We start from the raw sequence: 27,569 nt of genomic DNA, 5'->3' as shown, positions 1-27,569 counted from the left end.
AACAGGCAAATAACGACAACAAAAACTGCGACGTGAACAACAGATCAACAAAAGAAATACACGAATAGGTAAGTTCCCTTCCCCCCCCACCCACCCGCCCAAAACAAGTAAATGAATGATTGAAAAAAGGATGAATGAATGAATGCATGTATGTAAGTATATAAGTATAGTTCATTCGTCTGTGTGTGTGTGTGTGTGTGTGTGTGTGTGTGTGTGTGTGTCCTCAAACGTCCGTACACACAGACATACATGCTCACAAAGACACACAAATACATACGTACAGTATAAACATACGGACACACGCACAACTGCAGGCGAGAATCGATGGGTTCATTTTTTTTTTTTTTTTTTTTTTTTTTCCAGCATTGTAAATGAAGGATTCATCTTGCGTTCATGACGGATAGAGAGCATCTCCTAATATGCAGCGGAAATGCCTTTCTCGTTGTGCAAACCTGTGTACCTTTATGAGGGCGTGAGTGAATCGCTGAGTAAGTCAAAGAAACGCAAATAACGACAACAAAAAATGCGCGTCAACAACACATCAACCAAGGAAATAAACGAATAGGCAAGTTCCCCCTCCCCCCCAAAAAAAAATAAGTAAATGAATGATTGAAAAAAGGATGAATGAATGAATGCATGTATGTAAGTATATAAGTACAGTTCATTCGTCCGTAAGTGTGTGTGTGTGTGTGTGTGTGTGTCCTCTTACGCCCGTACACACAGACATACATGCTCACAAAGACACACAAATACATACGTACAGTATAAATATACATACACACGCACAATTGCAGGTGAAAATCGATGGGTTCAGGTTCACCTTTCTTTTTTTTTTTTTTTTTTTTTTTCCCAGCATAGTAACTGAAGGATTCATCTTGCGTTCATGACGGATAGAGAGCATCTCCTAATATGCAGCGGGAATGCCTTTCTCGTTGTGCAAACCTGTGTACCTTTATGAGGGCGTGAGTGAATCGCTGAGTAAGTCAAAGAAACGCAAATAACGACAACAAAAAATGCGCGTCAACAACACATCAACCAAGGAAATAAACGAATAGGCAAGTTCCCCCTCCCCCCCAAAAAAAAAAAAAAAAGTAAATGAATGATTGAAAAAAGGATGAATGAATGAATGAATGCATGTATGTAAGTATATAAGTACAGTTCATTCGTCCGTAAGTGTGTGTGTGTGTGTGTGTGTGTGTGTGTGTGTCCCCTTACGCCCGTACACACAGACATACATGCTCACAAAGACACACAAATACATACGTACAGTATAAATATACATACTGTACACACGCACAATTGCAGGTGAAAATCGATGGGTTCAGGTTCACCTTTTTTTTTTTTTTTTTTCCAGCATAGTAACTGAAGGATTCATCTTGCGTTCATGACGGATAGAGAGCATCTGCTAATATGCAGCGGGAATGCCTTTCTCGTTGTGCAAACCTGTGTACCTTTATGAGGGCGTGAGTGAATCGCTGAGTAAGTCAAAGAAACGCAAATAACGACAACAAAAAATGCGCGTCAACAACACATCAACCAAGGAAATAAACGAATAGGCAAGTTCCCCCTCCCCCCAAAAAAAAAATAAGTAAATGAATGATTGAAAAAAGGATGAATGAATGAATGAATGCATGTATGTAAGTATATAAGTACAGTTCATTCGTCCGTAAGTGTGTGTGTGTGTGTGTGTGTGTGTCCTCTTACGCCCGTACACACAGACATACATGCTCACAAAGACACACAAATACATACGTACAGTATAAATATACATACACACGCACAATTGCAGGTGAAAATCGATGGGTTCAGGTTCTTTTTTTTTTTTTTTTTTTTCTCCCAGCATAGTAACTGAAGGATTCATCTTGCGTTCATGACGGATAGAGAGCATCTCCTAATATGCAGCGGGAATGCCTTTCTCGTTGTGCAAACCTGTGTACCTTTATGAGGGCGTGAGTGAATCGCTGAGTAAGTCAAAGAAACGCAAATAACGACAACAAAAAATGCGCGTGAACAACAGATCAACCAAGGAAATAAACGAATAGGCAAGTTCCCCCTCCCCCCCCAAAAAAAAATAAGTAAATGAATGATTGAAAAAAGGATGAATGAATGAATGAATGTATGTAAGTATATAAGTACAGTTCATTCGTCCGTAAGTGTGTGTGTGTGTGTGTGTGTGTGTGTGTGTGTCTCCTCTTACGCCCGTACACACAGACATACATGCTCACAAAGACACACAAATACATACGTACAGTATAAATATACATACACACGCACAACTGCAGGTGAAAATCGATGGGTTCAGGTTCACTTTTTTTTTTTTTTTTTTTTTTTTTTTTTCCCAGCATAGTAACTGAAGGATTCATCTTGCGTTCATGACGGATAGAGAGCATCTGCTAATATGCAGCGGGAATGCCTTTCTCGTTGTGCAAACCTGGGTACCTTTATGAGGGCGTGAGTGAGTCGCTGAGTAAGTAAACGAAACTGGCAAATAACGACAACAAAAAATGCGACGTGAACAACAGATCAATCAAAGAAATAAACGAACAGGCAAGTTTTCCCCCCTCCCCCCCCCCAAAAAAAAAGAAAGTGTAAATGTTTAAAAAAATAAATAAATAAATAAATAAAATAAAGAAAGAAAAAAAATGAATGCATGTATGTAAGTAATGGAGTTCAATCGTGTGTGAGCATGCTTCGCTGCGGAAAAGCAAGAGCTGATACATGCAAACCTAAACTGAGGGAGGGTCTGTCATCATCTCTCTTTGAAGAAGGGTTTTGGCCCTGAAAAGGGCCGAGATTTCTTTCGATGGAGGTGGGGGGCCTCTCGCCTTAGGCGCGCTCGCCACGGATGCGGCGGGCCAGCTGGATGTCCTTAGGCATGATTGTTACACGCTTGGCGTGGATGGCACACAGGTTGGTGTCCTCAAAGAGACCGACCAAATAGGCCTCAGACGCCTCCTGCAGAGCCATGACGGCAGAGGACTGGAAGCGCAGGTCAGTCTTGAAGTCCTGGGCGATCTCACGGACAAGACGCTGGAATGGCAGCTTCCTTATAAGCAGCTCAGTGCTCTTCTGGTAGCGACGGATCTCACGCAGGGCCACAGTGCCAGGCCTGTAACGGTGGGGTTTCTTGACGCCGCCGGTGGCAGGGGCGGACTTGCGAGCGGCTTTGGTGGCCAGCTGCTTGCGAGGGGCCTTGCCTCCAGTGGACTTACGTGCAGTCTGCTTGGTACGAGCCATGGCGCGCGACTGAGGAGGGAGCTGTGAGACGAGCGAGAGTGTTGGCGCGCCGCGCCTGGCAGCGGCTTTTTATGTGGCCTGCCTCCGGACTGGCGGCGTGTGAGTGGTCGGGGTGTGATGTACATGGCGGTGATTTACTGTTCATGCTTTCTCGATGCCATTCCTGGTTTGCTTGCAAAATTTGGCATGCCCTGTGGCGTGACCTGGCTACGACGCCTCTCTAGGATTGGCCTCCTGGGAGCTGGGGTTGGGCCTGGGCCTGAAATCGAGGTTAGGTGGATAAGGTTCGTACTTGCACGACCGACACTGCGTTATATAAGGGTGGTCGGCGAGCGGGGTCGTCATCATTGTTGGTGCTGGGAGCGGAGTGGACACTCACTACTACTGGGTCTGAGGAGCAGTAGCAGCAGCTGTAGACACTATGACTGGTCGAGGCAAAGGCGGCAAGGGTCTGGGCAAGGGAGGCGCCAAGCGACACCGCAAGGTGCTTCGTGACAACATCCAGGGCATCACCAAGCCTGCCATCCGTCGTCTGGCTCGTCGTGGCGGCGTGAAGCGTATCTCGGGCCTGATCTACGAGGAGACCCGCGGTGTTCTCAAGGTGTTCCTCGAGAACGTGATTCGCGATGCTGTCACCTACACTGAGCACGCCAAGCGTAAGACCGTGACCGCGATGGACGTGGTGTACGCCCTGAAGAGGCAAGGGCGCACCCTTTACGGCTTCGGCGGTTAAGAGGCTGCGTGCATAACTGCATGGCACTATTCCACCTGGCCACGGCAAAGCACACAATAAACAGCAACCCCCGGACCTCTTTTAGAGGTCCACACCTAATTTCTGTGAAAGAGAATGAATGAAGGCATAGTAGTATAAGTAAATGCAGACGTTGAGCAGGTTAGGTAGCACCATTTTCTCTCTCTCTCTCTCTCTCTCTCTCTCTCTCTCTTTCTTTTAATGTAACAGATATGAAAACATGTAATGCAACCCGACCAACTCTTACCACACCTAACATAACCAAACCAAACCAACCATAACCTAACTGAACCATACCAAACCTCTCTCTCTCTCTCTCTCTCTCTCTCTGTCTGGCAGTTAAAAAAAAAAAAAAAAAGGTGGGGGGGGGGATTAGGCAACTGTCAATTTGGCTACTACATCTTCTAATTTAAATGGACGTCTGCATACATATACATTATCACTTATTTTGCTGGGCCATTGCTTTCTCTGTTCCTCTGGTCTACTCCCCCCCCCACCCCCATTTCAGGAAAGCTTTCTCCATACCTATCAGGGCAATTTCCATCCTGTTGCGAGAGCATCTCCTCTGCTGTGCTCCGGGAGTCGCCTCCGTAAATCGTGAAGGCAAATCCCACTAATCCAAGGTATTTCTGCCTTCATATGCACGAGCAGCAGCACACTTGAAGGATGCACCTAGAGTAAAGAAGACACAGTCAGTCACGTCGGTGAGGCACCACAAACGGTGCATGATATGAATGCCTAAGTGTTAGACAGACAGAATGTCTGCATATGAACAAGTTATCCCTTGAATTTGTCGCTGTCACGGCCGTTTTCTCTAAGTACCAAAACCCACCAATCACCCATCGTACAAGCATTGCATCAACCGCTGAGGCCTGAAATCAAATTTAAATGGATCCGATTGGTACTTGCACGACCGCTAGTGCATTATATAGAAGAGGTGGCTGACAAGGTGGCTGACACTCGCCTCCCAACAGTTTCACTAATCAGGCGTTCACCGGAGCTCCCAGTTCGATGGGTGGTGGTGGTGGTGCTGCTGATTATTATTATTAATCTTTGATGATGATGATGATGATGATGATGATGATGATGAATGTGATGATGATGATGAATGAATGAATGGATGGATGGATGAATAGATGGTGGTGGTAGTGGTGGTTTTTGATTGTGTAGTAACTAGTTGTTGCAATACTACTCATAATGACGAGAGAAATGAATGATAAGTATTTTCTTCATTATTGCTCTTATTTGGGGGTGTTAAATCCACAATGGTCGTCACCACACGACTAATATATATATATATATATATATATATATATATATATATATATATATATATATATATATATATATATATACTGTTGTATACATCACCATATCCTCTGCCACTGAACGACTTTGTCCATTCCTTCGATGGTGGGAGAATAGCCATCATCATCATCATCACCTATGTTTTCATTCATCCACCCGGCCAGGCAGTTAGGAGGCATAATTATACAGGACAGTATTATGCAGGTGCAGTTGGGAACGGGACAAGACTCTATGTAGTAGTGGGAATAATAATATTATTATTATTATTATTATTACTCCACCTTCACTGATGTCAGTAGCTTCTTACATGCAACCGAACGTAAATATAGCCACAGACACATGCCAGCATTCAACACATACCACGTTATAGGCACATACACAAACATACAGTATACCAACACATTCATCCATACCCAAAGATGATGATGATGCTGTTGGGCAATGCCAAAGTCTATTCTCTCTCAAGAAACGAATGTGGCTCCTAAAGGAGCCGATGGAGGTGAAGAAGAAGAAGGATTTCTTGGAAGCGTTTACTTCTTCTCCGTCTTCTTGGGGAGCAGCACAGCCTGGATGTTAGGCAGGACACCTCCCTGGGCGATGGTGACGCCAGAGAGGAGCTTGTTGAGCTCCTCATCATTGCGGATAGCCAACTGCAGGTGACGGGGAATGATACGAGTCTTCTTGTTGTCACGGGCTGCGTTGCCAGCCAGCTCAAGCACTTCAGCTGCTAGGTACTCCATGACTGCAGCCAAGTAGACGGGAGCACCAGCACCCACACGCTCGGCGTAATTGCCTTTACGAAGGAGACGGTGGATCCTGCCGACGGGGAACTGGAGCCCAGCCCTGCTAGATCGGGACTTGGACTTTCCCTTCACCTTGCCTCCCTTGCCACGTCCGGACATGCTGCTGCTGCTGCTGCTGCTGCTGGAGTAGTAGGACCTTCAGGAGAAGACTAATGCGTCCCCGGCCCGTTTGTTTGTTTGTTAGATATTCGTCCCAGTTTCCTGGGACACGGGCAAACAGAGAGCCCGTCACAGGTGCGCACTACTTGCGCGAACTTGCTTTATCGAGGTGGAGGGTAATTCCTTACCGTAGTAAGTAATATTTTAAGTGGAGCATGGGCAACAATGCCAGCAGCGTCCCTAAAGATATCACCAGTTCGGGCTAGGGCCGAGTCGAGCTCAGACCTGAGCCTGGTGGTGGCTGGGCAGTCCAGAAGATAATGCAAAAGGGGCTCCTCACAGCTGGCCAAGCAATGTTCACACGGGTCTGGCTCCATACCCCTAATTTGCTTGTAGCAAAGAAACCCAAGACGCAATCTTCGAAGTCGGACTACAATAAAATTAGGTAGTCCTGGGGGGAGCGACAGAAGGGAATACAACGTGGCAGTAGCATACCATTTTGCAGAGCAAGAGCCCTCCGTGACCCAGAGTTGATGGTCCTCTAGGGATAGTCTTCCTATGGTGGCAGTGAGAGTGCGGATGAGGTGCGAGGGACTAGGGCGTAATGGGAATGTGATGTCTGGGAGATCGCAAGCTGAGCGCGCCGCGTCATCAGCACGCTCGTTGCCACTAATTCCCACATGTCCCGGAAGCCAGTGAAGGTTAATTATTGCGCCCCTATGGACAAGGAGTGACGCAAATGTATGAATCGCTGTGAGGAGAAAGACGTTGTCATGCAGCGAGAAGGATCGTAATCTCTGAATGGAGGAAAGAGAGTCTGTGTGGATTATGACTCGATTGCGACGATGGTGGTGAGCATGGCGCAAAGCACCCAGGATAGCAGCAAGTTCCGCCTGGAAAGCGGAGATACCTGAAGAGAGTCGCCAAGCTTCCACTATTTGCCCAGAGACAAAGGCCGCTCCAGCTGCGCCATTAGGGGAAACAGAGCCATCAGTGTAATAGATGGCTGAGTCTGGTGAGGCCAGAGCTGCCACCCTACTGAGACCCTCCTGGCGAAGGAGTGCTGGAATCAAGGAGCGGGGTTTAGCCTCCGATGGACCAAAAATATTAAAAAGGGGAGGATCCCATGGCGGTGGATCAACGTATCCAGGAAAGGGAGAGTCGGGATCTTGACAGAGGCTCGCAGCAGCTCCCAAACCATGGATGGCAGCGGCTGTGGTGCGGGCCCAGTCACGCTGAGGGGCCGGCTCTGGTGGGCGGCAGAGAAGGCGTTTTAGAAGGGCAGAGACAGGCAGGTGAGGCAGGCACTGTATTAGCTTCAGAGTGATAATTGCCGCTCGTAAAACAATGCGATGGGCCAGAGATGGAAGGCCACCCTCCATACGCAGATTTGCAAGTCGGGTCCAGCGTGGAGCACCCAGCATAATGCGGAGGGCATCATTCTGGATGACCTCCAGAGATCTAGCGACTGGCGGAGCGAGTCCCGTCAAGCAGATGGCGCTGTAATCGATTAAGGATCGGACTGCATGTATGTAAAAAGTCCGTAGGACGGAATATGAAGCCCCCAAACTCCGCTTGGATAGATAGCGGAGAGCCGCCATGCGAGTGGACGCACGCTCCCTCAGATACCGTACGTGGCAGGAGAAGGTGAGACCCGCGTCAAGCCAGACCCCCAAGTACCGATGGGCAGTGACGATGGAGAGCTGATGGCCACCGAGTAGCAGTGGAAAGTCAGGGGGGCGGAGTCCAAAAGGCAGGCACTTGGTCTTCAAGAAGTTAATTTTTAGGCCTAACTCGGCACACTTGGCATGGAGCCGAGAAAGGGCCAAGTCTGCCTGTCGGAAACAATCCCTTCTTGTAAATACGAGGGCAAGATCGTCTGCATAACAGAGGAGGGTGACGCCAGGCCCATAGTCGAGAGTTAAGAGCCCCTCCATAAGGATATTAAAGAGGAGGGGGCTTAATACGCTCCCCTGTGGCGTGCCATTTAGATGTTTGCAAAAGTGTGAGAGGTGCCCCTGGAATCTGACCCCTGCGGAGCGATCCGTAAAGAAGTCCCTGATCCAGGCTAAAAGCCTGCCTCCCACACCCCTGTCTGCAAGGGCAGCCAGAATAACTGCAGGGCTGGCTAGTTCAAACGCCTTTTCAAGGTCGAGGAAGACGGCCATCCCCCTTCCCCCTCTCAGTTCCCCAAGGAAAGACGCGAGGCAGTGAGTGGCACTCCTACCATGGTGATACGCGAAAATCCTTGGGTGCAGTGGTCCCAGCCGCCAAGCGAGACGAGCCCGCACAATCCTCTCAGCCGTTTTTGCAATACAGCTAAGGAGGGAGATGGGGCGCAAGGCGGTAGGATCAAGAGGCTTAGGAATCGGGTGAATAACAGCCGTCTTCCACGACCCTGGCAGACGCCCCTCAGACCACGAGAGGTTGAGCAGAGCAAGAAGCCGCTCTTTACCACAATCTCCCGCATGCGACAGGATGGAATAAGTCAGCCCATCAAGGCCTGGAGCAGTGTCCGCTCTATGCCGCAAAGCTGCCAGCAGCTCCCCACTAGTGATGGGGCAATCAGCTGGATCAGGACGGTCACAGGCCGCCTGAATAGCCTCAACACGAGAGGCGGACAGCTGCTCCTGCATGGCCAAGATGGACCGCGGGAGATTGCAGGAGGCAGAGCGGTCTGCAAAGTGCTGAGCCAGGCGGCTGGCCTCTGCGACAGGATCAGGGTGTGAAGGTGGACGGGAGGGACGTGGATCGGAGATGGACCTGATTCTCCTCCACATCTCACGGAGTGTGGAGTGAGAATCAAGGGTACGACACCACCTAATCCACGCCTCCTCCCTAAGGCGGCGCTTCTCCGCGAGGACATGGCGAGACACGGCAGACAAGCACCGGCGGCACGGCGAAGTGCGGCGCCGCCGGTACTGTCTGCGAGCTGCATTCAGCCTCCGATTCAACTCCCTGACCCTATCACAATAGAACCAGCCATCCCGGTAGCACCTCGCAAAGCGCTGCTGCAACGGGATAGCAAGAGATGCTGCATGCCTAAAAGCATCAGCAACTTGCTCTGCTCGATCCTCGAGGTTTGACGCAGGGGCAGATGAGAAGGCAAGAGTGAGAGCCCTGTCAAAGGCCGCCCAGTCCGCCCTGCTCATATCCCACCTTTGAGGAGGCGACCCGGGTGGAGGAAGGGGAGCCAAAGGTAGATCGACCACAACAGCATAGTGATCACTCATGAGGTGGGGATGGAGTGACCACGTTGCCGAGCCTGCGAGAGGGGTGGAAACAAAGGTGAGGTCTAGTCGACCTCCCCTAATATGAGTAGCCTCATTGATATCATTCAGCAAGGAGACACCTCCCATCTCCTCCATAACCACAGAGATGTGCCGACCAGCCTCGTTGGTCTTGAGAGGCGAGGAAAACATATCGTGGTGGGCATTGAAGTCGCCTCCAATGAACACAGGGCCCACTGGTAGCCTGGGAGAACAAGTCCCCCAACTCCAGAGAGGCATCTCGGCCACGATATACATTGAACACAGTGAGGGGTGACCCCGCCAATTGTAGGATCACGCCCTGGACCTCAACACCAATCCCACAGTAGGGAGGCTCACAGACTGCAGAACCAATGTGGTCCCTAACCAGAACGGCACAACCCTGAGCTACACCACGTTCACGGGGGAGGAGATAGGAGGTGTATCCCGCCAAATGAAACCGGGAGCTCTCAGTCAACAAGGTTTCCTGCAGGAGAATAATGTGTGGTTGATCCCTGTTGGCCACCTCTTGCAGGAGGGGAAGCTTACTTATTGCTCCTGCGCAGTTCCACTGTAGGACCCTGAGGTAGGTACCGTCCCGGTGTCCGGAGACAGACGGAGGCGAACCTCCTCTGACTCCCGACCCACTGGAGTCAATGGAGGTACCAAGGGGGCCGATGGAAGGTGAGGAGATCCGGCCACTGGGGTGCGGGGTGGCCGAGCCTTGGTCTTGGCCACCTTCGAAGAAGCCCCTTTGTGGGACGACCTGGGCTTCCTCGGTGAGCGAGGCCGCTTGGCTGAGGCAGGAGGAGCAACAAGCTGTCTTTTTGCCTTGACTGCCTGATTCAGCGTACGGTCCACTACAGCCACTATAGGATCCGTGTTCAGCTGGACCCCCAGAGTCTGAGCCACGGTTTCTGCTATGGCCAGAGCCAGTTGTGTCCCCAGGGTGCGCAGCTCGTCCAGTGTGAAGAGTGGGGCTGCTTGAGTTGGATGTGCCTGCGGAGGAGGGGTTTGGGATTCTGGCGCGAGCACTGGATCCTCTTGGGAAGGAGGGGGCGGCAGGGGTGATAGGTCCACTGAGGCCATGGGTCTGTGAACTTCCGCCACTGTCTCGACAGTCTGTGCGGGAGTTGGCAGGGGAGGAAAAGCAGTCGTGTCTAAGACAGGAGGAGTCTGTGCCTGGGGGCGGCGTTGTTGACCCCAAACAAAAGTTCCTGGGGGAGCCGGCGTTGATACCAAGGACTGCTGTTCCTGCACCCAAGAGACCTGCCTTTCTCTGCCCTGGTTCACCCTCTTCACCCTCGCTGGGCAACTGGGATGCCAGGCGTGGTGTGCTCCTGCACAGTTGGGACAGCGGGAGGTGACCGGCTCCTTTGCTCGGAATTTCACCAGGCACTGCTCCGTGTCGTGGGAGCCGCTGCAGATCCCGCACACTACAGGCCTGTTGCAGCTGGCACGATGGTGTCCGAACCTCTGGCAGCGGTAGCACCTCAGTGGCTCTGGAGTGTACGGGCGCAGCCAGTACACTCCCCAGTTCCCAAGGTCGAGAGAGGGGACGAGGGGGCCGCGGAGGGTGACACACACCTGTAGGGTTTCCTCCCGCGTCCGCTGGTGCTGGCACCTGGTAGCCTCCTCTACCAAGTCGTGCCTTCGGAGGATGTCCAATGGGAAACGACGAGGGTATCCCATCACTACAGCCTTCGTCACCTGTCCACCCCGTGTCAGCTCTGTCACCTTCACCGTTGCCGCCTCGTCCTCCGCTACAGCCTTGAGCTGCTGGTAAGCCTCCTCCGTGGAAGGAATGAGGACACAACTTTCGTCCCTGCCAAAACGATTCCTCGCTACAAGACCCGGCAGCTGGCTCTCCAGGGCCGCCACTGCATCGTAGCTGGTTTCGTAGCCCGATTGTAGTGGAACCCTGAAAGCTGGGAAGGAGGAGCGGGGTGGAGGAGGGGCTGCCACAGACACTGAAGGGCGAGGTGGAGGAGGAGGTTGCTTCAGAGCAGGCCGAGAAAAACCCTGGGCTGCAGGCTGGGTCCGGGTTGTACGCTTAGCCCTGCGAGTCACAAGGGTAAACCCCTCATCATCTGTAGAGCCATTTGCATTAACAGGAGTAGGAGCAGCAGGTGTAACATCATCATCATGAGATGTAGCAGTGTCGGGGTTTGGAGCAGGCACAATGTCCTCCATCCCCTCATGGCGGCGAGCTATCTTCCTTGGTGCAGTAGAGGAAGCAGAGCAAGAATCAGGACGTCCTGGATCAGCACAACCGCCAGCAGACACAGTCGAGCTATCCCCTATTCCACGACGCTCCCTTTTCCTCCCAGTAGTGAAAAGATGCTTGCCTACGTTCGCAGCTGGATGGGTGACCGAGGTTAAAACACCCTGGGCCGAGACAGCAGCCGAATGGGTGACCGCAGCAATGCTTCCACCCAAGACCCCAGGAACCGTCTCAACCCTACCTCCAGCATAGGGGAAGCGAGCAGATGAACCAGGCAGCTGGATCCTAGATGGCATAGGAATCCTCGAAGGCCCTGGGGGCCTAGACCTCGACTTGCCTGTCATCACACACAGGCACAAACACCCACACTGACACTCACACAAACACACAGAACAGGCACACAGAAACGCAGGAAGAAGCCTACCTACTGTGGCAGGAATCTGCCCCTCCGCTAGCGGAGGACGCGGCAGCCCTTACCACAGCCCCGAAGGTCTTGCCTAACCCTAGCCCTAAACAAAGTTTTGGCTCACCCCTGCAGCTTCCTATAACCACCCCGACTACGGGGCCCCCTTGTGTACCAGGCCTGCGCCTGGAAACCGCGGGGTTCGGCTTCGTACCACGTACCAGGGGAACACTAAGAGCCAGAAAGGAAATACAGTAAGAGGCAAAAGAAACCACCGAAGGGCGAGCGCGCACAAGCGTGAGCACCCCGGTACACAAACAGTGGCTGGAGACCAAGGCGTGGTCAGGATGAAGGCGGCAAGCAACGACAGCAACAACACCTCAAAGCACTGTCGAGAGACAAGAAGGGCAGAGCAGCTCGATCAACGGCGAACCGGAGAGCTGTTACCCTTGTTGAAAATAGACAGGAGCAGGAGATGTTGTCAGTGTGGAGGCAGGCAGCAGACCCCCGGCCCGGTGGTGGTGGTGGAATATTCTCCCCACAGCATGGTGGGGAACGGGCAAACAAAGAGCCCGTCACAGAGTGGCGAAAATAGCTCCTATTCAGGAGCAAAGCAGGGACGAAGGCGTGCAGACAGGGCAAGGGCGGCAGAGGAAGGGAACGAGGCGGCGATGGAGAACAACCCGATGATCGTGGAGGCAAAGGGGGAGAGCGGTAGACAGCGCGGCGCCGATGGAGGGGGCGCCGGCTTGCTCAGGTCGAACCCCCAAACGACTCGGATGGAATGCGGCTGGCTGCTCGGATGGTAAACAGAGGGCAGAGAGGGACGAGAGCGATGTACAAAACGGCGCCGATGGTAAGGGCGCCGAAGCTCAGGTGGAAGTCCCAAACTCTGCCCTCAACCCCCATCGGACTCGCTCCAGCTCTCCACAGCAGCAGGTGGTGGCGTGCAGGGTAGGCCCGGTCCCGGTGGTCAGAGGCACAACCCCGGTCTTGGTAGTAACGGAGAGAGGGTCGTCGGCCGGGTATAAATGGGCGGAGGAGCCTCCATCTCCTGATGGACCGACCAGGGCACTCCTCATGATGGAAGGACAGGCCCCTCCCTCGGCTGGTGCGGCTGCTGTGGAGAGCTGGTCCCGCCGGGAACAGCGGTGGAGGTGTTGCCTCGGCGAGAGGTGGACTGCGAGTCCCCCGGCCCGCGCGACCTTCCCTTAAATACCCGTCTTCCCGATCCGACCCCATCCCACCCGCGAATGGGAAGGAGGCAGAAGCCGGGCTGCGATCGGGCAGAAATCACATATAAGGATTTCAGCAAGTGCGGCCCCCATGTCGACTCAGTCTCTCGCTCGCTCCCGCACCGTGCACATACCGTCTGACTCGGCGCCGCCATGCCACCCAAGACCTCCGGAAAGGCCGCTAAGAAGGCCGGCAAGGTCCAGAAGGCCATTGCCAAGGGAGACAAGAAGAAGAAGCGTAGGAGGAAGGAGAGCTACAGCATCTACATCTACAAAATGGGCTCAAGCAGGTCCACCCTGACACCGGTGTTTCCTCCAAGGCGATGTCTATCATGAACTCTTTCGTGAATGACATCTTCGAGCGCATTGCTGCAGAGGCTTCACGCCTGGCACACTACAACAAGCGTTCAACCATCACCAGCCGGGAGATCCAGACGGCCGTCAGGCTGCTCCTCCCTGGCGAGCTGGCCAAGCACGCCGTGTCTGAAGGCACCAAGGCTGTCACCAAGTACACCTCCTCAAAGTAGAGAGGTTACACTCTTGGCCATTTCAACATTTCCGGCTCCAATCGGAGCCACAAGATTTTCGATAAAAAGGGGAAAGACAGACTTACCAATTTTCCACTCAGGAACTCTGGTTTATCAGCTTTCTCTCTCTCTCTCTCTCTCTCTCTCTCTTTCTTTCTTTTCGGCAACGGTGGTTTGGGATGGGTACGTAGGCACAATCGAAATGTTTTGAACTAGGGTTGGGGGTGGGTTAAAACAATAGAGTCAAAATAAAAGAGTAAATAGGGGCGTGCGGGCCTTCTTATTCATCTGAACAACCAACAACAACGTACCGTCGCCCCAAGAAGTGACGGCACAGTGTCAGATTGCTTCGGTCACTCACCACTGCCATGCGTTCTAGGAAAACAGTGAATAAGAGGTAAACATTCAATGCCTTCATCACGTCATGCCAAATAATCGTATATATTATATCGTACAAATAATGATGTAAAATGAATAACAGGAGGCAGTGATAAATTAGATGGTAACACTTAGTTATCTTTCCCGATTTGAATGAATGTGAAATGTATTAACTTCGCGCGCGGTGGCCGGTACGCCTAAAACTCCCAGTCCCTTTTTTTTTTTTTTTTTTTTTTTTTTTTTTTTGATAGCCCCCTGTCTTATATGAAATAATCCTGAGATTTTTCTTCGTGGGAAACTGGCCAAAGGCAGTGTAATAACTGCATGTCCTTGAGTGAATGTTATCTCCTTTCGTGCGTGTTGACCGAAACATTTAAAATAGCTTACCGGCTTACGCCTCCTTCCCGCTTTCTGTCGTCGTCCACCGAGACATTGGAAACGGAAATAAATGACTTTAAATTATTCCCTAGTATTGTAACGGAAATTATTTTCTACATAATATTTATTCATATCCAATGTTTATTGAAGCTCCCTTTTGTTCAGTCTTACGCTACCCAAACGTCACTGTCTGTTACCATGCTAGATTTGAACTCCACAACATATTTATTCCCGACTCTGCCTGAGCGACAGTTGTGAAATATCACTCAGTTCCGTTTAGGAATTCCTATTATCGTAACGAACCAACTGCTTCCTACAATACTTTTGAAATATACAGATAACTGGTCATGGATTTGTTGTTTCTTGTAACAATTTTACGTATTAGGCTTCACCCCGTACAGATATAAGGAAGAGTAGGGACACTATCGCTGACCGAAAACTTATGGATACTCCGCCGGCACTTCTTAGGCCGCCTGTACCAACCAACCCACTCAACAGGCGTACAGTAAATACATGCATGACATCGTATCATGCCTATTCATGTCAGCCTATAAAATGTAGGTACATACAACAACACATGTGCACAAATACATTTATACTATGTACGCAGTGACCTACACATGTACGTACACACTAAGTCATGCTCACATACACACAAGCCCTCATACGTCCGTACACACAGACATACATGCTCACAAAGACACACACATACACATACGTACAGTATAAACATACAACATACATACATACATACACACGCACAACTGCAGTTAAAAATCGATGGGTTCAGGTTCCCTTTTTTTTTTTTTTTTTTTTTTTTTTTTTTTTTCTCAGTATATTCACTGAAGAATTTACCGTGCGTTCGTGGCCACTGTCAAACCTTCATGACGGGTACAGAGCATCTCCTAATACGCAGCGGGAATGAGGGCGTGACTGAATCGGTCAGGAAGTAAACGAAACAGGCAAATAACGACAACAAAAACTGCGACGTGAACAACAGATCAACAAAAGAAATACACGAATAGGTAAGTTCCCTTCCCCCCCCACCCACCCGCCCAAAACAAGTAAATGAATGATTGAAAAAAGAATGAATGAATGAATGCATGTATGTAAGTATATAAGTATAGTTCATTCGTCTGTGTGTGTGCGTGCGTGTGTGTGTGTGTGTGTGTGTGTGTGTGTCCTCAAACGTCCGTACACACAGACATACATGCTCACAAAGACACACAAATACATACGTACAGTATAAACATACGGACACACGCACAACTGCAGGCGAGAATCGATGGGTTCATTTTTTTTTTTTTTTTTTTTTCCAGCATTGTAAATGAAGGATTCATCTTGCGTTCATGACGGATAGAGAGCATCTCCTAATATGCAGCGGAAATCCCTTTCTCGTTGTGCAAACCTGTGTACCTTTATGAGGGCGTGAGTGAATCGCTGAGTAAGTCAAAGAAACGCAAATAACGACAACAAAAAATGCGCGTCAACAACACATCAACCAAGGAAATAAACGAATAGGCAAGTTCCCCCTCCCCCCCAAACAAAAATAAGTAAATGAATGATTGAAAAAAGGATGAATGAATGAATGAATGCATGTATGTAAGTATATAAGTACAGTTCATTCGTCCGTAAGTGTGTGTGTGTGTGTGTGTGTGTGTGTGTGTGTGTGTGTGTCCCCTTACGCCCGTACACACAGACATACATGCTCACAAAGACACACAAATACATACGTACAGTATAAATATACATACTGTACACACGCACAATTGCAGGTGAAAATCGATGGGTTCAGGTTCACCTTTTTTTTTTTTTTTTTTTTTTTTTCCAGCATAGTAACTGAAGGATTCATCTTGCGTTCATGACGGATAGAGAGCATCTGCTAATATGCAGCGGGAATGCCTTTCTCGTTGTGCAAACCTGTGTACCTTTATGAGGGCGTGAGTGAATCGCTGAGTAAGTCAAAGAAACGCAAATAACGACAACAAAAAATGCGCGTCAACAACACATCAACCAAGGAAATAAACGAATAGGCAAGTTCCCCCTCCCCCCAAAAAAAAGAAAATAAGTAAATGAATGATTGAAAAAAGGATGAATGAATGAATGCATGTATGTAAGTATATAAGTACAGTTCATTCGTCCGTAAGTGTGTGTGTGTGTGTGTGTGTGTGTGTGTGTGTCTCCTCTTACGCCCGTACACACAGACATACATGCTCACAAAGACACACAAATACATACGTACAGTATAAATATACATACTGTACACACGCACAACTGCAGGTGAAAATCGATGGGTTCAGGTTCACTTTTTTTTTTTTTTTTTTTTTTTTTTTTTCCCAGCATAGTAACTGAAGGATTCATCTTGCGTTCATGACGGATAGAGAGCATCTGCTAATATGCAGCGGGAATGCCTTTCTCGTTGTGCAAACCTGTGTACCTTTATGAGGGCGTGAGTGAATCGCTGAGTAAGTCAAAGAAACGCAAATAACGACAACAAAAAATGCGCGTCAACAACACATCAACCAAGGAAATAAACGAATAGGCAAGTTCTGCCTCCCCCCCAAAAAAAAATAAGTAAATGAATGATTGAAAAAAGGATGAATGAATGAATGAATGCATGTATGTAAGTATATAAGTACAGTTCATTCGTCCGTAAGTGTGTGTGTGTGTGTGTGTGTGTGTGTGTGTGTGTGTGTGTCCCCTTACGCCCGTACACACAGACATACATGCTCACAAAGACACACAAATACATACGTACAGTATAAATATACATACTGTACACACGCACAATTGCAGGTGAAAATCGATGGGTTCAGGTTCACCTTTTTTTTTTTTTTTTTTTTTTCCCCCAGCATAGTAACTGAAGGATTCATCTTGCGTTCATGACGGATAGAGAGCATCTGCTAATATGCAGCGGGAATGCCTTTCTCGTTGTGCAAACCTGTGTACCTTTATGAGGGCGTGAGTGAATCGCTGAGTAAGTCAAAGAAACGCAAATAACGACAACAAAAAATGCGCGTGAACAACAGATCAACCAAGTAAATAAACGAATAGGCAAGTTCCCCCTCCCCCCCCCAAAAGAAAATAAGTAAATGAATGATTGAAAAAAGGATGAATGAATGTATGTAAGTACATAAGTACAGTTCATTCGTTCGTAAGTGTGTGTGTGTGTGTGTGTGTGTGTGTGTGTGTCTCCTCTTACGCCCGTACACACAGACATACATGCTCACAAAGACACGCAAATACATACGTACAGTATAAATATACATACACACGCACAACTGCAGGTGAAAATCGATGGGTTCAGGTTCACTTTTTTTTTTTTTTTTTTTTTTTTTTTTTTTTCCCCCAGCATAGTAACTGAAGGATTCATCTTGCGTTCATGACGGATAGAGAGCATCTGCTAATATGCAGCGGGAATGCCTTTCTCGTTGTGCAAACCTGGGTACCTTTATGAGGGCGTGAGTGAGTCGCTGAGTAAGTAAACGAAACTGGCAAATAACGACAACAAAAAATGCGACGTGAACAACAGATCAATCAAAGAAATAAACGAACAGGCAAGTTTTCCCCCCTCCCCCCCCAAAAAAAAAAAAAAGAAAGTGTAAATGTTTAAAAAAATAAATAAAAAAATAAAGAAAGAAAAAAATGAATGCATGTATGTAAGTAATGGAGTTCAATCGTGTGTGAGCATGCTTCGCTGCGGAAAAGCAAGAGCTGATACATGCAAACCTAAACTGAGGGAGGGTCTGTCATCATCTCTCTTTGAAGAAGGGTTTTGGCCCTGAAAAGGGCCGAGATTTCTTTCGATGGAGGTGGGGGGCCTCTCGCCTTAGGCGCGCTCGCCACGGATGCGGCGGGCCAGCTGGATGTCCTTAGGCATGATTGTTACACGCTTGGCGTGGATGGCACACAGGTTGGTGTCCTCAAAGAGACCGACCAAATAGGCCTCAGACGCCTCCTGCAGAGCCATGACGGCAGAGGACTGGAAGCGCAGGTCAGTCTTGAAGTCCTGGGCGATCTCACGGACAAGACGCTGGAATGGCAGCTTCCTTATAAGCAGCTCAGTGCTCTTCTGGTAGCGACGGATCTCACGCAGGGCCACAGTGCCAGGCCTGTAACGGTGGGGTTTCTTGACGCCGCCGGTGGCAGGGGCGGACTTGCGAGCGGCTTTGGTGGCCAGCTGCTTGCGAGGGGCCTTGCCTCCAGTGGACTTACGTGCAGTCTGCTTGGTACGAGCCATGGCGCGCGACTGAGGAGGGAGCTGTGAGACGAGCGAGAGTGTTGGCGCGCCGCGCCTGGCAGCGGCTTTTTATGTGGCCTGCCTCCGGACTGGCGGCGTGTGAGTGGTCGGGGTGTGATGTACATGGCGGTGATTTACTGTTCATGCTTTCTCGATGCCATTCCTGGTTTGCTTGCAAAATTTGGCATGCCCTGTGGCGTGACCTGGCTACGACGCCTCTCTAGGATTGGCCTCCTGGGAGCTGGGGTTGGGCCTGGGCCTGAAATCGAGGTTAGATGGATAAGGTTCGTACTTGCACGACCGACACTGCGTTATATAAGGGTGGTCGGCGAGCGGGGTCGTCATCATTGTTGGTGCTGGGAGCGGAGTGGACACTCACTACTACTGGGTCTGGAGGAGCAGTAGCAGCAGCTGTAGACACTATGACTGGTCGAGGCAAAGGCGGCAAGGGTCTGGGCAAGGGAGGCGCCAAGCGACACCGCAAGGTGCTTCGTGACAACATCCAGGGCATCACCAAGCCTGCCATCCGTCGTCTGGCTCGTCGTGGCGGCGTGAAGCGTATCTCGGGCCTGATCTACGAGGAGACCCGCGGTGTTCTCAAGGTGTTCCTCGAGAACGTGATTCGCGATGCTGTCACCTACACTGAGCACGCCAAGCGTAAGACCGTGACCGCGATGGACGTGGTGTACGCCCTGAAGAGGCAAGGGCGCACCCTTTACGGCTTCGGCGGTTAAGAGGCTGCGTGCATAACTGCATGGCACTATTCCACCTGGCCACGGCAAAGCACACAATAAACAGCAACCCCCGGACCTCTTTTAGAGGTCCACACCTAATTTCTGTGAAAGAGAATGAATGAAGGCATAGTAGTATAAGTAAATGCAGACGTTGAGCAGGTTAGGTAGCACCATTTTCTCTCTCTCTCTCTCTCTCTCTCTCTCTCTCTCTTTCTTTTAATGTAACAGATATGAAAACATGTAATGCAACCCGACCAACTCTTACCACACCTAACATAACCAAACCAAACCAACCATAACCTAACTGAACCATACCAAACCTCTCTCTCTCTCTCTCTCTCTCTCTCTGTCTGGCAGTTAAAAAAAAAAAAAAAAAAGGGTGGGGGGGGATTAGGCAACTGTCAATTTGGCTACTACATCTTCTAATTTAAATGGACGTCTGCATACATATACATTATCACTTATTTTGCTGGGCCATTGCTTTCTCTGTTCCTCTGGTCTACTCCCCCCCCCACCCCCATTTCAGGAAAGCTTTCTCCATACCTATCAGGGCAATTTCCATCCTGTTGCGAGAGCATCTCCTCTGCTGTGCTCCGGGAGTCGCCTCCGTAAATCGTGAAGGCAAATCCCACTAATCCAAGGTATTTCTGCCTTCATATGCACGAGCAGCAGCACACTTGAAGGATGCACCTAGAGTAAAGAAGACACAGTCAGTCACGTCGGTGAGGCACCACAAACGGTGCATGATATGAATGCCTAAGTGTTAGACAGACAGAACGTCTGCATATGAACAAGTTATCCCTTGAATTTGTCGCTGTCACGGCCGTTTTCTCTAAGTACCAAAACCCACCAATCACCCATCGTACAAGCATTGCATCAACCGCTGAGGCCTGAAATCAAATTTAAATGGATCCGATTGGTACTTGCACGACCGCTAGTGCATTATATAGAAGAGGTGGCTGACAAGGTGGCTGACACTCGCCTCCCAACAGTTTCACTAATCAGGCGTTCACCGGAGCTCCCAGTTCGATGGGTGGTGGTGGTGGTGCTGCTGATTATTATTATTAATCTTTGATGATGATGATGATGATGATGATGATGAATGAATGAATGGATGGATGGATGAATAGATGGTGGTGGTAGTGGTGGTTTTTGATTGTGTAGTAACTAGTTGTTGCAATACTACTCATAATGACGAGAGAAATGAATGATAAGTATTTTCTTCATTATTGCTCTTATTTGGGGGTGTTAAATCCACAATGGTCGTCACCACACGACTAATATATATATATATATATATATATATATATATATATATATATATATATATATATATATATATATATATATATATATATATATATATATATATATATATATATATATATATATATATATATATATATATATACTGTTGTATACATCACCATATCCTCTGCCACTGAACGACTTTGTCCATTCCTTCGATGGTGGGAGAATAGCCATCATCATCATCATCACCACCTATGTTTTCATTCATCCACCCGGCCAGGCAGTTAGGAGGCATAATTATACAGGACAGTATTATGCAGGTGCAGTTGGGAACGGGACAAGACTCTATGTAGTAGTGGGAATAATAATAATATTATTATTATTATTATTATTACTCCACCTTCACTGATGTCAGTAGCTTCTTACATGCAACCGAACGTAAATATAGCCACAGACACATGCCAGCATTCAACACATACCACGTTATAGGCACATACACAAACATACAGTATACCAACACATTCATCCATACCCAAAGATGATGATGATGCTGTTGGGCAATGCCAAAGTCTATTCTCTCTCAAGAAACGAATGTGGCTCCTAAAGGAGCCGATGGAGGTGAAGAAGAAGAAGGATTTCTTGGAAGCGTTTACTTCTTCTCCGTCTTCTTGGGGAGCAGCACAGCCTGGATGTTAGGCAGGACACCTCCCTGGGCGATGGTGACGCCAGAGAGGAGCTTGTTGAGCTCCTCATCATTGCGGATAGCCAACTGCAGGTGACGGGGAATGATACGAGTCTTCTTGTTGTCACGGGCTGCGTTGCCAGCCAGCTCAAGCACTTCAGCTGCTAGGTACTCCATGACTGCAGCCAAGTAGACGGGAGCACCAGCACCCACACGCTCGGCGTAATTGCCTTTACGAAGGAGACGGTGGATCCTGCCGACGGGGAACTGGAGCCCAGCCCTGCTAGATCGGGACTTGGACTTTCCCTTCACCTTGCCTCCCTTGCCACGTCCGGACATGCTGCTGCTGCTGCTGCTGGAGTAGTAGGACCTTCAGGAGAAGACTAATGCGTCCCCGGCCCGTTCGTTCGTTCGTTTTAAGATTTCCTCCACCTATAGTGGAGGCCGGGCCATACATTAGCCCGGTCGGTGGGGTTAGGCTTTGGTGTGAATGGGGAAGACAGGCCGTGTGAACAAGGCGGACGTGCCGCCCTGTGCACACTCTGTTTCTTAGGCTTTATGTATAAAAATAAATAAATAAATAAATAAAAAATAATAATAATAATAATAATAAGTAAATAATTAAAATTAGGGTGGAGGGTGCGTGCTTTGCACCACTTGAAGGAGGGCACTGAATGGGGCGGTGGCAACGATGCTGGCTGCGGTCTTTCGGAGGGTGCTGAGTGGGATTGCTGCAGTGTGGGCTCTAGGAATGTCAGGATTAGGGTAGGTGGATTTTGCCCTGAGGCGGGAGGTGACTGGGCAGCGAAGAAGGTAATGGAGCAGTGGGTAAGGGGTGTCGGCTTGGCAGTGCTCGCATTCTGTGGGAGGGGGGTCGCTTGCTGTTTCTAGTTCAGGTAGGCTGGGGTATCCCAATCTGAGGCGGCGGAGTTGGTTGAGCAAGCGATTGTCTTTTGGCAGAGATGGTTTGAGTGGCGCGTATTGAGTGGCCTGGGCAAACCACATTGCAGAAGGAGAGCCGAGCTGTACTTCCTGATTGTGGTCTTCTCGGCTGAGGGCTTTTGCGCGGTGTTGAATTTGCCTCTTGATGTTTGAGAAGCTCTGTGGTGTCTCTATGTCAATGGTGGGGCGTAATGTTGCTTGTCTCGCAGTGTCATCTGCCTTTTCATTGCCCCTGATGCCTACGTGACTGGGGATCCAATGTATAATGACTGATCCCCCTGCATCCTGTATTTGCTGGGTTGTAGCAAGTAGGTCTGTGATGATGAAGATGTTGTCGGTGGGAAGAGGCTGTCTAAGGGTGTGGACGGCTGCCATAGAGTCGGAGTGAATGATGATAGCGGATGAAGGGTTATGGAGCAGGGCATCCTTTAGTGCAGCTGCTATTGCCACCAGTTCCGCTTGTAGTGTGGAAGCTCCGTTGGTTAGGCGGAAACCCTGTGCTCTTTGTTCACAGACAAAGGCTGCAGCTGCTCGACCATCAGAGACAGAGCCATCAGTATAGTAGGTGACAGCATCCTTTGGGGTGATGGTGTGGATGCGCTGTAGGCCTTCTTGGCGGAGTTGCTGGGTGGGGGTTTGTGATTTGGGAGGTGTATTGGTGATGACTGTTTTGCACCAAGGGGGGTCCCATGGCGCTTGGGGGCGATAGTGGGGGGCAAGAGAGTCAGGGGCTTGATTTATGAATGAGGATGTCTCGAGGGCGTGGATGGCTCTGGCTGTGCTGTGGAGCCAGCTACCCGTGAGTATCTCAGGGTGGAGGCCTACTGATGTTTTGATTCGTGATAAAAGGGGGAGTGGAGATGCACTGCGGGCTAGTTTGGTGGCAAGGGTAGCAACACGAGTTTGGATGCGGAGGTTAAGGCTAATGAGGTCACACTCGAGGCGGAGGTTGACAAGCTTTGTCCACCTCGGAGAGCCGGACATGATCCTCATGGCTTCATTTTGTATGACTTCTAGTTTTTGGGAGTGTCCTGCATCGATTGCTGGGAGAACAGGTGCGGAATAGTCTATGACTGATCTGATGGTCTGCATGTAAAAGAGGCGGAGGACCTTAAAGGTGGCTCCACCCCCTTTGCCTGCTAGAGCTCTCAGTGCCGAGATCCTGGTTTTGGTTTTATCTCTCAGGCGTGCAACTTCGGGTCTGAAAGAGAAGTGGGAATCGATGGTCACGCCCAGGTATTTGTGTGTGGTGACGTATGCAATGGGCGTTTGCCCGAGGCTCAGTTGGTTGATGGGAGGTCTGATGTTGATAGGGAGGGCCTTTGTTTTGGTGGCGTTAATTTTGAGGCCGAGTTCTTGGCACGCTGAGTGTATTTTAGAGAGGGCTTTCTGGCCTTGAGCATGGTAAGGACCTCTGTGGATGGCAAGGGCTAGATCATCTGCATAACACAGCAGTCTGATCCCAGGTCCAAAGTCGATGTGTAGGAGGCACTCCACAAGGGCATTGAATAGGGTTGGACTGAGAATGCTGCCTTGTGGAGTGCCATTTGGGTGTTTGTGGGGGGAAGAGGTGAATCCTTGGAAGCGGACAGCAGCTTCACGATCTCGGAAGAAGTCTTCGAGCCAGCAAAGGAGGCGACCCCTCACTCCCCTGCGTGCCAGGGTTGCGAGGATAGCCTCTGGGCATGCTAGCTCGAAGGCCTTCTCGAGATCTATGAAGACAGCTAGACCTCTGCCTCCTCGGAATTCAGACAGGAAGGAGCTGAGGCATTCTGAGGCACCTTTGCCCTTGATGTAGGCGAAGATGTGGCTGTGTGGGGGAGGCAGTGACCAAGTCAGACGGTGGAGAACCATTCGCTCCGCAGTTTTGCCAAGACAACTGAGAAGGGAGATAGGACGGGGGTTGTTGGGGTCATTTTGTTTAGGGATGGGGTGGATTACAGCACGCTTCCACTGCGAGGGTATACGTCCGAGGGTCCAGGAGTGGTTGAGGAGGTCAAGGAAGGCCTTCCTAGTCACTGGACCCGCATGTGAAAGCATGCTGTAAGTAATCCCATCTGAACCTGGAGCGGTGTCGGTGCTAGTTTTGTAGGTGTGTGTTAGTTCGTGTCTGGTGAAAGGGCAGTCTGTCTCGGCTGGGGTGTTTTTATTAATGTGGATCAGATGTGCTCTGTGTTGGTGTAGGTCATCTTGTTTGCGTCTGGTGGAGAGCGGGAGTTGTTGGGGGGAGGTTCTAAGGGCAAAGGCCTCAGCCATGTCCTCAGCTTTTCCACGGGGGTTGGGGTGGGTCGGGGGGCGGGCAGTGGGAGGGCTAGAGACTGCTTTTAGTTTCCTCCAAATTGAGCCAAGATTGGTGTGAGCTCCCAGAGACTGGCACCACTCCAGCCATTTCTGCTCTTTTATGCTGTTCTTCTCCGCTATAGAGTGCCTGATAACACTTTGGAGATATCTTAGTGCATCGGGGGTGGGGTTGGAGCGGTAGATCTTTTTAGCTCTGTTTAGATGGTGGTTGAGCTCTTTGACCCTAGGGTTATAATACCAATGGTCTTTGTGAAAGTGTTTTGGAGGACCGGTGATGGGGATTGCTGCGTCTGCTGCCGCCTGGAAGGCCTCCGTGATTTGGTTGGCATGGCTGTCAAGATCAGGTGAGGGGTCTAGGGTAAGGAGATGGTGGTCTAGGGTGTTTGTAAATAAGCCCCAGTTTGCTTGTTTCGTGTTCCATCGTGGGGGGGGCCCAGGGGGCTTCGGTAGGGGAGTGATTCCTAGGGAGCAGAGGATGGCGTGGTGATCTGATGTTAAGGTGGGGTGGATCTCCCAAGTGGATCGAGGAACGAGAGTGGAGGAAACAAGGGAGAGATCCAGCCTACCTCCCTGTAGGTGCGTAGCGGTGTTGGTGTTGTTGAGGAGGGATATGGTCGGGGTTTCTTCAAGTACTAGAGCTATGTGGCGTCCTGTTGGGTTAGCTGGGCTTCGGGATCCGAGGCACATGTGGTGGGCATTCATGTCCCCCCCTATGAATATTTCCTCCGATTGTGAAAGGGCGAAAAGCTCTCCCAGGTATAGATCGGCTGCAGGCGGACGATAGACGTTGAAGATTTTTATATTTCCGTTTGCCAGGGTGAGTTCTACTCCCTGAATTTCAGCTCTGGGTCCACAGTCTGGGAGGGGGTCGATGGCTATTGCAGGGATGTGATTTCTGACGAGGATGGCACAGCCTCGGGGACCGCCACGAGCACAGGGAAGAAGGAAGGGGGTAAAACCCCGCAACCGCAGTGGTTGGCGCTTGTTAAGAAGAGTTTCCTGCAGGAGGAAGACATCGATGTTGTCTTTATGGGCAGCCTCCTCGAGCAGAGAACGTTTTGCAGAGGCACCGTTGATATTCCACTGCAGTATGCGAAGAGATGTGGAAGGGGAGGTGATTTGTTGTGAGGTATGGGGGTGGCTTGCAGTGTTTATGTCATTCTGGTTGATGGAGTGGATGTGGGAAGTGGTGATCTGGATCGGGGTCTCCCTTTCTCCCCGGAGGGGGTGTGATGTCGGTGGCTGGGGGCTCCTGCATGCTTGCCAAGGTGTTCTTGAGGCCTGTCGATGGAGATGGAGCGGCTTCTGTTTCTTGGATCCCGTGATGCTGGTGTTGCACGGGATCGTGAGTTTTGGCGGTGTCGGTGGCGTGGTTGGTGGGCAGTGGCTGGGTTGGATGGGGTTGGTGGGGGTTGGAGTGGCACCTGTAGTGTGGGGGTGGCTGGGGGGAGTTTGTCGGGGGTGGCGTTGGTCCGATCTGGATGCTCGATCCACTGTTGTATGGCTTGGTGGGTTACCTGGAGGAGGGGTTTGGGGTCGAATTGTTGTCCCAGGATCTTTCCGAGTTCCTCTGCTATTGTGGTGCATAGGTGGCGGCTTAGGGATCTGAAGTCCTCTATGCTGGTGGTGGCAAGGCCTGGGAGATAAGTGGTGTCTGGTGAGGTTTGGGTGGAGGAGTCTATGTTGGTCTGTGTGCTGGCGTCGGTGTGTTGTGGGGTGGAGGGGGGGTGGCGAGGTGGCTGCGGGGTTAAGGTACGTGGTTGGCGAGCTGGGTTTCTTTGTGGGTGGAAAGCCGATGGGGTTGGGGTGGGGTTGGGTAGTGGGCGAAACTCGGTGGGCTGTGGAGGAGGGCGCGGGAGAGCCGCGGTTCGGGGGATGATGGGCGGCACGCCCCAGGCGTTGGTGGTTGGAGAGGCTAGGGGTACAGGGAGATGGTCTTGGACCCAACGTGTCTCCCTCTCTATCCCCCACTGCACACGTTCCTTCCTGGCAGGGCAAACCTTGTTCCAAGCATGGTGCTTCCCGCCGCAGTTCGGGCAACGTGCAGCGACCGGCTGCTTGGCCTTGAACTTGTCTAGGCACTCCTGGGTGGCATGGCGGCCGCTGCACATGGCGCAAACTGGGCGGCGGGAGCACCGTGATTGGTGGTGTCCGTATTGCTGGCAATTGAAGCAGCGGTGGGGTTCTGGGATGAAAGGGCGTAGGTGGTATGAGCCCCATTGTCCTAGGTCGAGGAGTGGAGGGACAGTTCCCCTGATAGTGACAATAACTTGCCTGGTATTTTGTCCCTGTACGTTGCATCTCTGGGCAGTTTCGACTGAGTCGTGGTCTAGGACTGCCGCCATGGGAAAATTTGTCGGGTATTTTGTGAGGACAAATTTATGCGGGGTGAGGTTAGGGTCGCGTTTTTGGATGCTGATAGGTTTTCCGGCAACAGTGTTCAAGGTGTGGAGGATGTCGTGAGAAGCATCATCGAGGGGAACGATAGCAGTGTCCTGGTTTTTAAGCTGGACCATTTTGAATTTTAAGGAGGGGTGTGCTGCTGCAATTGCATTAGTGATGTCATAAGTAGAGGAAAAGTTCTCATTGGGAGTGATAATGAAGCCTGGGTATTGATGAGGGGGCTGAGAAGTGGCAGGAGGTGGCGGCATCTGCAGGCGCGTGGAGGACCGGGGGTGAGGGTGTGAAGGTGGTGAGGTGCGGTTGTGGGGTTCAGAGGATGAGGTAGTGGGGGGCTCAAGGGGGAGCGTGGTCTTGGCAGCAGAGCGGCGTTTTTTTTTAACCAGGGTGAAGCCATCAGCATCGTCAGTGGGTTGACCAGGATCTAA

General features: G+C 50.3%; 6 protein-coding genes and 1 pseudogene across 6 annotated transcripts; 3 read left to right on the top strand and 4 right to left on the bottom strand.

The window, feature by feature from the left end:
* Positions 1–2,826: 2,826 nt before the first annotated feature.
* On the bottom strand, positions 2,827–3,237 carry LOC145400069 (histone H3). Its single transcript, XM_080272572.1, has one exon. It carries the CDS (start codon positions 3,235–3,237, stop codon positions 2,827–2,829), a length of 411 nt encoding a protein of 136 aa, XP_080128698.1.
* A 421-nt stretch (positions 3,238–3,658) lies between these two features.
* Positions 3,659–3,970, top strand: LOC145400068 (histone H4). Its single transcript, XM_080272570.1, has one exon. It carries the CDS (start codon positions 3,659–3,661, stop codon positions 3,968–3,970), a length of 312 nt encoding a protein of 103 aa, XP_080128696.1.
* A 1,856-nt stretch (positions 3,971–5,826) lies between these two features.
* LOC145400067 (histone H2A) lies at positions 5,827–6,198 on the bottom strand. The gene has a single exon (XM_080272569.1). It carries the CDS (start codon positions 6,196–6,198, stop codon positions 5,827–5,829), a length of 372 nt encoding a protein of 123 aa, XP_080128695.1.
* A 7,263-nt stretch (positions 6,199–13,461) lies between these two features.
* Positions 13,462–13,835, top strand: LOC145400066 (histone H2B-like; annotated as a pseudogene).
* Positions 13,836–18,420: 4,585 nt separating this feature from the next.
* On the bottom strand, positions 18,421–18,831 carry LOC145400065 (histone H3). The gene has a single exon (XM_080272568.1). It carries the CDS (start codon positions 18,829–18,831, stop codon positions 18,421–18,423), a length of 411 nt encoding a protein of 136 aa, XP_080128694.1.
* Positions 18,832–19,253: 422 nt separating this feature from the next.
* On the top strand, positions 19,254–19,565 carry LOC145400064 (histone H4). Its single transcript, XM_080272567.1, has one exon. The coding sequence runs from the start codon at positions 19,254–19,256 to the stop codon at positions 19,563–19,565; it is 312 nt and encodes a 103-aa protein (XP_080128693.1).
* A 1,900-nt stretch (positions 19,566–21,465) lies between these two features.
* On the bottom strand, positions 21,466–21,837 carry LOC145400063 (histone H2A). Its single transcript, XM_080272566.1, has one exon. The coding sequence runs from the start codon at positions 21,835–21,837 to the stop codon at positions 21,466–21,468; it is 372 nt and encodes a 123-aa protein (XP_080128692.1).
* Positions 21,838–27,569: the final 5,732 nt, after the last annotated feature.

The sequence above is a fragment of the Coenobita brevimanus genome, chromosome 51, assembly GCF_032717465.1.
Source record: "Coenobita brevimanus isolate Jiangsu-jjx chromosome 51, ASM3271746v2, whole genome shotgun sequence".
NCBI lineage: Eukaryota > Metazoa > Arthropoda > Malacostraca > Decapoda > Coenobitidae > Coenobita > Coenobita brevimanus.
The sequence above is the reverse complement of the archived record's forward strand: the minus strand, read 5'-3'. Positions and strand labels throughout refer to the sequence as shown.

Coding starts and splice junctions, on each gene's coding strand:
- LOC145400064 (XM_080272567.1), top strand. CDS start 19,254: ATGACTGGTCGAGGCAAAGGCGGCAAGGGTCTGGGCAAGGGAGGCGCC.
- LOC145400068 (XM_080272570.1), top strand. CDS start 3,659: ATGACTGGTCGAGGCAAAGGCGGCAAGGGTCTGGGCAAGGGAGGCGCC.
- LOC145400069 (XM_080272572.1), bottom strand. CDS start 3,237: ATGGCTCGTACCAAGCAGACTGCACGTAAGTCCACTGGAGGCAAGGCC.
- LOC145400065 (XM_080272568.1), bottom strand. CDS start 18,831: ATGGCTCGTACCAAGCAGACTGCACGTAAGTCCACTGGAGGCAAGGCC.
- LOC145400063 (XM_080272566.1), bottom strand. CDS start 21,837: ATGTCCGGACGTGGCAAGGGAGGCAAGGTGAAGGGAAAGTCCAAGTCC.
- LOC145400067 (XM_080272569.1), bottom strand. CDS start 6,198: ATGTCCGGACGTGGCAAGGGAGGCAAGGTGAAGGGAAAGTCCAAGTCC.